Source organism: Acomys minous (assembly GCF_964271855.1).
Source record: "Acomys minous genome assembly, chromosome: 1".
Taxonomy (NCBI): Eukaryota; Metazoa; Chordata; class Mammalia; order Rodentia; family Muridae; genus Acomys; species Acomys minous.
In genome coordinates, this window is record NC_140483.1 from 21,163,256 (window position 1) to 21,176,207 (window position 12,952).

Consider the following 12,952-nt stretch of genomic DNA (forward strand, 5'->3'; position numbering starts at 1 on the left):
GGAGTTTTCTTTGTGCACATGGACATCCTCTGCTCCTCGCCGAGCCTCTTCCTAGACTGTCCTAGTAGCCAGATTGTGTGCCCTGCTTTCCTGAAAGCCAGGTGTCCTTGGTCTCCATGGTCCCCGGATGATCTTCCTGTACATAAACATTGTGTTCTTATTCTTGGAAGGCACTTCTAAGGAGATGAGCACCCTCCTCAAAGACAAGAAGGGCACCGTGCCACATGGCTCATTTCCTACCTTTCAGGTGCCTCTTTCAAGGCTCTGCAGGGATCCCTGCCCATACCAACTTGGTAGAAACAGTCCCTGTAAGAACTCCAAGAAGCTACACCTATGTCTTCCTTTCAATTATGTGTTCTCTGTGGAACTGAACCGTGACTCCACAGATGTTGGGTAAGCACAGTATTCCAGGCCAGGGGAAAGTGGCAGAGAAAAACCTAAGTCTCCTGAGATCTCACTCAGTTCCCACCTTGGAACAGCCTATTACTAATTACTCACATCGGTCCTACTGATTTAAGTGGCTTCTCTTGAACCCTGACTGTTGCATAAATAAAGCACTCAAGATCTGGTTTGAGGGCAATTATATGATAGGCACGTCAGACCTGGGGCTATGGAAAAAGCAAGAGTGAAGAGCTCTAGACTGACCCAGGATTCCAATCAGAAGGCCCATCAACTTAGGCAGAGTTTCTCTGTGTAGCCCCTGACTGTCCTGGGACACGGTTTGTATACCAGGCTGGCCTTGAACTCAGACACCGACCTGGTGCATGCCTCCCAGGTGCTGGGATTAAAGGCGTGCACCACCACACCCAGCTGAACGATACGGACTTTAAACAATAAAGTCAAGAGTCCAAGATCTTAGCAATTGATCCACCAAATTGTCACTTCTACCAGGTGAGCAGCTGGGCTCAAAGCAGCTGGTATCAGGGAGAGAACAGAGGTCACCAAGCTCAACTATAAAACAGAGACGGACTGAGCAGGGGTCCCTCCCCCCTTCCTGTGGGACAGCGTCTGTGTAGACTTGGTACACCGGGTAGAAGGGCTTTTATCTTCCAGAATGAGGATGGGGCAGGAGGATGGGGCGGGAGGACAAAGAGCCTTAGGCGTAACACTTAACACAGAATTCTAAACGAACTGCTATCATTTAGGACTCACAAGTTCAATGAGCTAAGAAAGCTTCTCATGTCATTTAGAGTATGTAAGACTTAGGTTGGTGGGGAGTGGGATGTGTAGTAAAGACAAACACTTCACTCTAATGGGATCTTCAGACTCGTTTTCCCCATCCAAGCCTGAGCCAGGGCATGGGCTTCCGTGAAGATGCCTGGACAGATAGTGTAAGGGGGGCGGGGACAGGTTTTTCCTACGCTGTCCGTTGCAAATGGAAGCATGAAGGGTAACTCCTCCAGAGGGATGGGGACTTGACTTTATTGTCAGATGGTGTCCCTCGGGGAATATGGCCCTTTTAGGTGTTCAACTCTGATCCCCCTTCTCCCACCTGTCCCAAAAGGACTTCCGTGGAGACTGAAACAAATCTTAGGACAGAGGTCCCCAAAGGCCAATTAGACTGGACTAGAGCTGGCTTTCCCCTTCTTCCTCAGTTTGATTCGGTTTCTCTTGAGTTTCCTCACGCTTGCCATCTCATAGTTTTTCTGGGCTCGGAAGATGCAGAGCCCCACAGCTAGAATTACCAAGAGTAAGAGAAGGAGCAAGCCCTTGGCGAGGAGGCATAACATCGAAGGCTTCTGCGGATAGCCAGGGTCTGGGATGGGAAGAAAGGAAAGAAGTTCATTAAAAGAATGGTAACTTTAGTGGGCAGACATATAATACCTAGAGTTTCACAAGGAGGCCCTTTGGTTGCTTATGACAAATGTCTCTATAAATGCCTATTCTGTGCTCAGAAGTTCAGGGACTGAGATCTGGCCATCAATTTTGAGCCAAGAGCAGAACTGCCCTCTAGAAATCCAGAGCAATGGACAAAGGGAGGGTCCCTCCCTGATCCAGTGGCAAGCCTCTGCAGGAGAGTGTTATGTTCTAGACTCCATGTACTCTGCTTGAGAGTCATAGGTTGGCCAGGCAGTAGTGGCACATGCTTTTAATCCCAGCACTTGAGAGGCAGAGGAAGTTGGAATCTTTCTGAGTTCAAGGCTAGCCTAGTCTACAGAGAGTATTCCAGGACATCTAGGGATACACAGAGAAACTCTGTCTCAGAGAAGAAGGAAGAAAGAAGAAGAGGAGGAGGAGGAGGAGGAGGAGGAGGAGGAGGAGGAGGCACAGGCATTGGAGGAAGGGGAAGATGTAGTGTGCTGAGCCACAGGACTTGCACAGGCTCAGAAATTGTCTCATGGGTTCTATTACCTGCACAGAAGGACCCAACAGGGATGTGACGGGAACTGATGTTGCTGATGGGGTTGCTGATCCTGCAAGTGTAGGAATGGGCTTTGTCACCAGGCTTCCAGGATGTCCTGAGGACAGAGCCTTCATGCCATGTGTTAATGCTGTCCTGTGATGAAAGCCAGATGTAGGTCACATCCATGCCTGCTTTCTCTACAGAGCACATCAGGGAGATATTACAGGCACCTTCCTCAGATATCTCAGAGTTCACGGTGATGTGTGGCTTCGACAGCCGCCCTAAGAGAGAAGGAAACACAAAGGCCCACTGAGCACTCTGGAGTTGGGTCTGTTTTCCTCAGTTTCTCAAGCCTTGGGTGTTCTTGCTATCTTAAGAGGCCACTTATTGGAACAACAAATAAGCAAAACCAGATTTAAAAAAAAAAAACATATAACTTATGAGTACAGAGTCCTAGGCTGAGACAGATGTACAACACTTGCACCTCCCAACTTCAACTCTGCTGGTTTTACACCCCCTTTCCTCCAAATCTTTTTCTGCCTCACTGGTGCACAGAACACCACCGTCATCCCTCCCGCCTCCCAAAAACATTCATTGCATTGTAATCGGCTCCCCATGATCAGAAGTAGATTCAATGTGGCAGGTGGAGAGAAGACATTTTGGTTCAAGTAGGGAGAAAATAATTATTAACCCTCAAATAACACAGGGGGATAAAGGGCTTGAGAGCTGTGTTTTTGTTTGTGTTGTTGTTGTTGTTTTAATTGAGAGCTATTTATCGAGAGCAATCTCCTAGGTGAGAAAGGGCCTTTAGATGCTCTATACTTGGTTCTCATCTCTCTTACTGCTTCGGGCACCTCTCTGGAAACAGCCTCAGTACCCAACACCTCCTTGTTCCAGCTAGCGGCAGTGCGCCTTCCGGTTTCAGCCTCTTAAAGCTTCTCTCAGCTCCTGAGCTCGCTTCCATGCCAACCTCGGGAAAGCCGGAATCAAAAGAGTCCATACTCACGGTAGACCCGAAGAGAGTAAGACTTCGTGATACGGAGCTGGGACGTCTCCAGGTTGACCTCGGCTTGGTAGAGCCCCGAGTCCTCCCAGGTCAGATTGCTGAGAGAGAGAGAGCAGCAGGGCTCGGAGATGCTCACTCTGCCCCGGTAGCGAGGATCCATCACCGTGATGACAGCTGGCTGTCCCTCTTTGCCTGGCATCACTGTGGCGAGGTTGTTTTGAGAGGACCAGATGATGTTTTTAACCTCGTCGTTGGATGGTATCTCCAGAGAGAGGTTGACGGACTCCTGAAGGACTGCAGCCACCTCTTCCATGTCCTCATCATCTCCCGAAAACCCTTTGGCTGAAAAGAGGCGCATGTAGCCCAGCTTAAGGCTAGTTACCCTCAGCGCAGTGTGGTAGCTACAGCGCCTCCTCGGAGTCCCTTCTCCAGCTCCACGCTCAGTGTGACTCTCTAGCTACCTCTTGGAGTTCTAGATTCCCATTGCACCTGAGTTGCCCAGGGGTGGTTCCCACTCGTCTCTTCACCGTCCAAATTTCCCCTTATTCCTCATGCTTCTGGAACTGCAGCCCCATACACGCCCCACCCCCCTGCACCGTATCCTTGACTCATCCTGCTCTGAGGCCATACCTTAATCCTGGGAGGTCAGGATGGAAGTTCCAAAAAAAAGCTATCCTAGAACCAGCTATATCACTCCTGGGTACCTAGCACAATCCACGCCGACATGCTACAGAGATCCATACACACACACACACACACACACACACACACACACACACACACACACACACACACACACCCGGTTGTTGCAGAACGGCTCACAGTCAGCGTTGGTGCCCATCAACAGAAGGGCTGACCCATTCACCCCTAAAGGAAGGGTCTTTCTAGCCTAAGGTCAAGTAGAACAGAGGGGTACGGAGGTGGTCCTGACACAGGAGCAGGTAGACACTCACTTTCCTGAAGCAGCAGAAGGAGTGACCACAGAAGGGCCCCCATGTCAGCAGCACCTGCCCGAGGAGAGTGACTCGGTCAGCTCCCCAGGCTGTGGAAACACCAGCTGTTGAGGGCGTCCTAGAGGCAGAATGACTGGTTGACATTAACAGGAAGCAGAGAGGGAAATACTTTTTTACTCCAACTTCCTCTGTCCCTATTAAGCTCCTCCCTGGCCCTCATGGGAAGATGACATCTCTCCTCAGCCTAACAGATGATTTATCCACTGACTCACATTGCCCATGCCCAAAACTCAGCTCAAATCTCACTTCCTAATAAAGACTCTCCGCCTCCAGCCCTCTGCATGCCCAGGTCCCATAGATATCATATACGCGTGCACGAGCCGGCTGCTGGCCCTCAGCGTACTCTCTTCACCCACTCAGTATTTCCTTATGTTGCTGTGATCTTTGTCTCCCCTGACAGGCTCTATATTTTATTTCCTCTGTATGTTTCACTGTTCCTGGCCCCTGCTAAATGCATCTTCATAGCCTTAGAATGGATGAGTGAGGGAAGTCTTTCTATTTAAACCTATTTGTGATGCTATGAGGGGATGGGGAATTGATCCCTTTTGAAGAAACGGTCTTCCATCCACCTTTCTCACGTGTCTGCGGAACAGTTTAAGACTACTGTGGTGGTTCCACCTGATCCAGCGGCCTGAGCAGTGAGTGCCACAGACTAGTCCCCAGTGGCTGTCTGGTCCATTCCTGGCTTCACCGGGGACCTGCTGGGTGGCCACAGAGGACACCTGCACACCTCCAGACCAGCCTACCACCTCCATTTGGGAGAGTGACCTCAGGGGCAGGGGCAGTCTGTTCACCCTGACATCTCCTCTTGGTCACAACCTTTTCAGCTTGCACTTGCTCTTCCTTTTCAATCTCTTCAGGCCCCCTATAGGACTAGAGTTCAGGCATGACCAGACGAGAGCCAGGGGTGCTCACCAGAGATGATGCCACATGCGTGCAGAATTTCCCAAGCCAGCATCCACCAAATAGGACTCACTGACTGAGCATCCTTGTTGCATGGAATAGCAATGTCAACAGAGCAGAGGAAAAGCTCTGTGACACAGAGCAACGGCAGGCAGATTGACACAAGGTGCCTTCGTGCAGGGCCGGTGGTCAGCTCTGGGATTGGTGACCACATGAAGAGACCTTTCCCTGAAGCCCTTTTAGAGCTGGTGAGTGAAATTCCAGTGGTTCCAGTGGCAGCAGCAAACTTCAGCACAGCTGCATGGCCCCAGGGGTTCCTGGAGGAGATGACGCTGACTTCAGCGGGGTTCTCAGTGGCAATAATGGCTGGAACTGTCAGCAGATTTTTGATGTAAATACCATCACTTTGCTCTTTGCAGGAGTATTGCTCGATCTGGAAGTCAAGATTGGTGCCACCACCTAGGTGGGTTCCTACTGCAAGGTATTTGAGGACATTCTCCTCTTCCTCCTCTTCTTCTTCCTCCTCCTCCTCCACCTGCAGGGTAGCAAGGGTCCCAGACAGTGTATGAATTTCCCTTCAAATTGTGGTGTGAATTGAGAGAGACATCATACAGACCCTTCACCAGGCAACAAAGAAAGGCTGATTCTCTTCTAAAATACCTTTTCAGGCCAGAAGTATTGGTACACGGTTTTTAATACCAGTACTCAGAAGGCAGAGGCCAGTGGATTACTCTGAGTTCCTGGCCAGCCAGGGCTACATAGTGAAATACTGCCTCAGAAAGAAAACAACAAAAATAATAATAGCAACAATAATTTTAAAAAGAGTTTTAGCTACAGTTGTTATTGTCATGGGAAGATTTTAAATCATTCAGATCGTCAATGTTGGTCAACAATATAGAGAAAATCAGATTTGAGAGGAGGTTGTAGAGGTTGTAGAGGTTGTAGAGGATCAAGGTATGAAAAACATTCCCTGGAAAAGGAACCCTGATGTACGTACACTCTTGGTAGTGTAATGGATGGCTAGCTTTACATGTGTACTTGATACAACATAGAGTCACTCAGGAAAAGAGTCTCAACAAGGTATGGTCTACACTGAGTTAGCTGTGGGTATGTGTCTGCGTTGGTTGATGTGGGACAATCCAGCCCACTGCAGGCAGCACCGTTCCCTAGGCAGAGGTCCTGAACTGTCTAAAAAGTAAGCACAAGCACGCATGTATTTGTTTCTCTAGACTGCTCTTGTTAATCTGGTGTGACTGTCTCAGGCTCCTGATACCTGGTTTCCCTGCTTTGATAAACCGTATGAGCCAAAATAAACTGCTTTTCCTCTAGGTTTCTTTTTATGAGGATATTTTATCACAATAACAGAAATGAAACTAGAAGCAGAACTGACACTAGTAAGAATGTAAATTAAGTGAGCCACTATGGAAATCAGTGTGGAAGTTCTTCTAAAAAGCTAAAAACATAGCTGGATGGGTGGTACGGGGGGGGGGGGGCTGAAGGGGTGGAGGATGCCATCAAACCCAGCACTCAGGAGGCAGAGGCAGGCACCAGCCTGGTCTACAGAGTGAGTTCCAGGACATCCAAGGCTACACAAAGAAACCCTGTCTCAAACAAAACAAAACAAAAACAAAAACACCTGAAAACAGAACTATCATGTGATCTAGCTATACCATTCCTGGGTGATATACTCAAAAGAATCTAAGTCAGTGCATTGCAGTGATCCTTTACATTCAAGGTTACTGCAACAGGATTCATACCAGCTGTTATGGAATCAGCCTACAGCCCATCAACAGGTGACTGGATAAGGCAGATATGATAGATATATTTACACCACAAATTTTATTCAGCCATAAGCAATGAAGTTATGTCCTTTGTAGGAGCAGAAATGGAACCAGAGAAAATTATGCTAGACAAAATAAGCCATTTATTTTCTCATATGCAGAATCTAGATTTTGGAAAACATGAAAGTAAGAGGAATAATAGAAAAGACAGACTGGGGATGAGGGCAGGAGAAGATAAATAGAGTAAATGCAGTCAAAGTATGTCATACACATATATGAAAGTGTTACAGGGGAAAACCCATTATTTTGTAGAACATATACTAATTTAAAAAGCTAAAAAAGAACAGATCTCGGGCTAGAAAGATGGCTCAGCGGTTAAGAGCACATACTGTTCTTGCAGAGGATCAAAGTTCGAACTCAAGTCAGGCAGCTCACAACTGCCTGTAACTCCAGCTTCAGAGGGGACACACACACACACACACACACACACACACACACACACACACACACACTCATATATACACACACACCATCAAGTGCCCCTATTATAGTGCTCTCTGGGTGACCAGGCCATGACTTATTGGTTGGCCACTGTAAATATTATTTCCCTGACAGATACCAGGATCTACACTGTAGTGTCATGATCCTGGCTCCCTCGTCCAATCAATGTTAATTTTCCTGAGCCTGTTTGGAGCCGCTGTCCCCCTCAGACTGTCTTCTGCAGGGCACACTTCCAAAGCAATGGCTACACCCAAAGAAGTTGCTTTCTCCGTCGCGCGCTCTCTCTCAGTCCTCTGTCCGTGGATGAGGGGTTAAAGGGGGATGGCGCAGGTTCTTCTTAATTTCTGCTGCAAGGGGCCATCTGATCTCCCCCGCCACTACCTTTGATCTCCTGGCAGCTGTCACAGTGACAGCTCAGGGTAGCCAAGCAGGAAGAGACCCATTCCAACCTCTTGCTTATACCACACACTCAAAGTTTTCTGCAGTGTGTCCCTTTGACAGCGGATTCCTATCCTAGACAGTCTTTATGATTACGTCATCCTCCTCCTTCCCTTACCTGCTGCAGTTTTCATCCTGGGTACACTTCGCTTTTCTGTTGCTTTGGTTTTCACTACAGCAAAGAGAGGCTAACTCAGCCCCATCCCCGGGTGCATCTTAGGAGTAGAGAGTGGTGCAAGCCAGTCCGAGGACGGTGGGTGGCTAAGCGGGTAAATGCCACAGCCCCTTTGACCCTCGAGGAGACAATTCTGAGAACCTGTTCCCTGTGGTTCTTTTATCTTTTTGTTTTTTGGGTTTGTTGTTGTTGTTGTTGTTGTTGTTGTTGTTGTTGTTTTTGTTTTGTATTGTTTTGTTGAGACAGGGTTTCTCTGTGTACCCTTGGCTGTCCTGGACTCACTTTGTAGACCAGGCTGGCCTCAAACGCACAGAGATCTGAATGCTGTGGTTCTTAAGAGTAATGGGGCCCTCCTTGTCCACATCAGCACTCCTTTGACACACCTTTGAGTGGCTTTTTTTTCCCTTGGGAAGTCACTTTATTTTAGCTCCCAGTTCAAGGAGATCCACTTCATCACATGGCAAGGAAAATATGAGACTGGGCTAGACCTGGGGTAGACCAGGAAGCAGGAAAAGGTGAATGCTGGCACTCATCTGGCTTTCTCTTTTCTATCAGTCCAGGACTCCATTTCAAGAGGATGATACTGCCTACATGCAGGACAGCTCTTACCTGCTCAGCTGATCTTCTGAAAATGCTCAGACAGTGCCAAAGTGTTCCTTACTGCTGCCAAGGTGGCAATCAAAATCTGCCCCCACAATGCACTGAGACGAATACTGTGCATGCTGAGGGACTCATACCAGTACAGTTTAGATAGCCTCTCTCTTCTGTCTGGGTCTTTAAAAGCAAATAAATCAATGAGAAATAAATCTCCCCATTCTAATTCTTATATGAAAGCCTTGGGAGGAGGGAGCAGTGAAAAGCTGCTCTTTGAATTGAGACAGTTCTCTTTTGATCTGGAAAGATGGGGAGCCACATGGCAGAGCCACGGTCCTGGAGGGGTAAGTTCCAAGGAAAGCCATCCTCCTCTGAAGACAAAACGTGTTAGCCTGCATGCATCCTCCATTGTGAAATGGGCCTGAGCATTTGATCAATGCTTTCCTTTCCCTCCCTGCCACCCCGGTTCCTATTTAAACGTCCATGTTAAAGGTTTGATTATCCCATTGAACCACAAAGGCGGCTGGAGCGGAACAAAACGATCTTCGAATTGTTCGGTGTACCCAAAGGAGACATTGTGAAACAGAGGAGAAAAGAGCATTCCTGCAGAGGGACAAGGATGTGGCGTTACCAAGGTGGAGGAGAGGTCAGAGCACACTGAGGCAGAGGGAGCATCTAGAACAAGTGAACCAAGAAAGGCAGAAAAGAGGCTAAGGTGAGGCTAAGAGTAGAGAAACAGCTTTACACAGAAGCTGGAGAAATTCTCTTAATCTTTAGAGACTGGATTGGCCACTCTGACACTGTAAAGAACTTCAGGACTAAGCAGAATAATAAAACAGAGTTGGAGATGCTACTAAAGATATCATGATATGGGCTAGAGAGATGGCTCAGAGGTAAGAACACCGTCTGCTCTTCCAAGGGTCCCGAGTTCGATTCCCAGCAACCACATGGTGGCTCACGACCATCTCTAATGAGATCCAGTGCCTTCCTGTGGCAGGCAGGTGCACATGTGGGCAGAATGCTGTATAAATAATAAATAAATCATATATATATATATATCATAATCTAGTGATATAGACTTAGTCATGAAGGTTAAGAGGATGAGGTGCCACATGAGGGTGTGGGCTTCCCCTAGAGGCCTTTTACAGACATGACAGAGAGATGATGAGTCATGCCCTCTCAAGTTCACCTTTGATGAGGAAAGGAGATAAGTGATGAGAAAGGGGAAAGCGTAGTGTATCAGGGAACCTTATTAGTGGTGATGGGAGAAAGATGACTGTGTGCAAATGCCGAGGAAAGAGGCCAGTAGGGAGAGACATTAAAAATAGAGGCAAAGAGGAGATAAGGAATAGAGTAAGGCTTCTTCTCCTACCTACTCCTCACCCACGAGTTTGTAGGGAGATGCCATCCTGAGCACAGGAAAAGGGACCTGTCTTAGCTCACAAGATCACAAGACTGTCCTCCCTTAAAACCAGAAAGAATAGGCAGGTATGTGGAAAGGGCGCCGCATGTGTCAAGAAAGTCGGGGGCCATCTTTAATTTTAACTGGCAACAAACTGCCCCAGAACAGATGGTGGGGAAGGCCATACTCCGGAACTAGACTGCTTGGTTCTCACACATGCCCTCTACAGATGAAAACCCAGTTGATAATAATACCTGAAAAGCACTCAAAATAGAGCTTGGACCATGGTGAGATCATCAGTGAACGTGGGCTGTGGTTACTGAAGGGTGGCATTATGAAGACCAGGAGCCACTCAGTAATCAGCCACTATACGTGATTATTACAAAGAAAATGCCAGAAATCTCTAACATAAGGAAGTAAGCCCAAAGCACCCAGCACCCTGGTTGCAGAGCAGTGACACTAGGAAGCACAGCCCAGCTCCACGTTTCCCATGCCAGCAGCAGCCTGGCAAACAGCGATGTCGCACCTAAGGCTGCTCCCCAGCTATATCTCCAAACACCTAAGTCCTTGTCTCCTGGGTATCACATATCCCAGAATCCCAAAGTGGCCCCCTCAGCTTATCTCTGTCCTCTGATCCCCTTGTGTTAATTGCAGTTATTAATAAAGTGCAGACCTTGCCCCATATGCTTTAGGGTCACACCGAGAGATAGTTAAAATGCTGGTACCATTGGTCCCACTTCATACCCAACCGAGGTAGGATAAAGGTGTGGAGGATGGAGCTGATGAAACTTCTGCTCATCATGCAAGGTCACCAAGTGCTTCTGCTGTAAACAGGAAAGCTGTAGCTTTCTCTTGGGTTCTGTGAGAGCAGAGAGGAAGGGCCCTAGCCAAGTGATGTCTTTTGTCTGTATTCACAGAAGGTTTGTTTTGGCCAGGCAAAGCTGTGAGGTGGCACTCTCTGTTTTCTTCTTGGACTGGGCTCTGGGGAGCACGAGAGGGGCTCTACCAGCTTTTCACCTGTTCTCCTGGGCTTTCCACACAGGGCCTCACAGAGCAGGGTGGCAGGTATCAGTCCTGAGGGCTACGTCCTGACATTCTTGCTTTTATCTTCTCACACACAGGGGCTCAGAGGCAGAGCTTGTTTGAAAGTAGGTTGCTTCAGAGAACACTAAAAAAAAAGAAAGAAAGAAAGAAAAAAAAAAAGAAAAAGAATCTTCTGAGCTCATCCAACCAACCTCTTATCTCACAAATTAAAAACAAGGGACTGGAGAGATGGCTCAGAGGTTAAGAGCACTGACTGCTCTTTCAGGGGTCCTGAGTTCAATTCCCAGCAACCACACGGTGGCTCACAGATTAAAATCAAAAGTAAAATCCTCAGGTCCAGGATATAAAAACAACCTCAAGTCCACTTATAATGCAAAATTGGGACCCAAATCAGTTTTCTTTTCTTTTCTTTTTTTTAGTGTTACTTGTTGGTTGTATTGTTTTTCTTTCTTTTCAAAGTTGTTGTAGTTAGCATACAAAGTAATGTCTTCCATCATGGTGTGTTAATGCATATGTGCTGTTTTACCTTGTTCTCAATCATTCCCTTTCTCCACTGACCTCTCCCAACTAAGCTCCCAATTATGCTTTCCAGCTAAATATATCCATTAGACTCTCTGTCTCCCACTTCACTCCTTTCTAGTTTTGTGGCACACACACACACACACACACACACACACACACACAGAGAGAGAGAGAGAGAGAGAGAGAGAGAGAGAGAGAGAGAGAGAGAGAGAGAGAGATTTACATTTAGGTTGTGCATATAAGAAAAATAGTTCTTATCTTTCTGAATCTGGCTTATTTTGTTTACAATAAAATTTCAACTTCTGTCCATTTTCCTGCAAATATCATGATTTCATCTCTGTTCACAGTTGTATACAATCCCATTGTGTATATGTACCACACTCTCATTACACACCCATCTCTTGGTGAACATCTAGGCTAGCCTCGCTTCCTGCCTAGCCACTGTAAATAGTGTGCCAACAAACACATATGTGCAAGTATTTCTGTGATGTGCTGCCTTCAGTTCCTTTGAGTGTACACACGGAATGCTAGCATGGTGGTTCTATTTTTAGGTTTGTGAGGATTGATTTTCATAGGGGCTCCAAGAGTTTGCGCTCTTGTCATCAGGGCAAAAAGGTTCCTCCTCTCCGACATCCTCACAGTATCTGTCCTCGTTTGTTTTCTTGATGATAACCATTCCAATTTGAGTGACATGAGATGTCATCTGATACCTTGTTGGTGGGGTGATACTTGATTAAATAGTTTTGCAGCATAATAAGGCCAAATCTGGGGATGCTCATGCACATAGAAAGTACTTAGTAACTGTCATTATTGTAGTTGGTGTCATTATTAATTACAGTATGTGCTCGTTTGTTATTACTGACTTGTACTTGAGACCGGAGGCGTACACCGCAAGCATTAGGGACTAGCAGGGCAGTGGTGGCGCACACCTTTAATGCCAGCACTCGGGAGGCAGAGGCAGACGGATTGCTGTGAGTTCAAGGCCAGCCTGGTCTGCAAATCGAGTCCAGGACCACCAGGGCTACACAGAGAAACCCTGTCTTGAAAAACAAACAAAAGAAGAATGCCTGAGGAGAGCTTGCTGGCTGCTCAGAGCGCTGTGCACATGCTGGCATTTTTCTGAGTTAACTCAGTACTGTCCAGGCTCCAAGTCTTTGCAGGAAACTCCATCAATATCCCAGAATTGATCAGAATCTGTGATCACTCTCCACTTCATCAGAAACGTCATC

General features: G+C 47.2%; 1 protein-coding gene across 1 annotated transcript; it reads right to left on the minus strand.

Moving 5' to 3' along the window:
* Positions 1-1,400: 1,400 nt before the first annotated feature.
* SLAMF9 (SLAM family member 9) lies at positions 1,401-4,506 on the minus strand. Its single transcript, XM_084786168.1, has 4 exons — positions 4,304-4,506; positions 3,351-3,692; positions 2,353-2,625; positions 1,401-1,756 (listed from the first exon to the last, which is right to left on the minus strand). Exons 1-4 carry the CDS (start codon positions 4,344-4,346, stop codon positions 1,557-1,559), a joined length of 858 nt encoding a protein of 285 aa, XP_084642294.1. The 5' UTR covers positions 4,347-4,506; the 3' UTR covers positions 1,401-1,556.
* Positions 4,507-12,952: the final 8,446 nt, after the last annotated feature.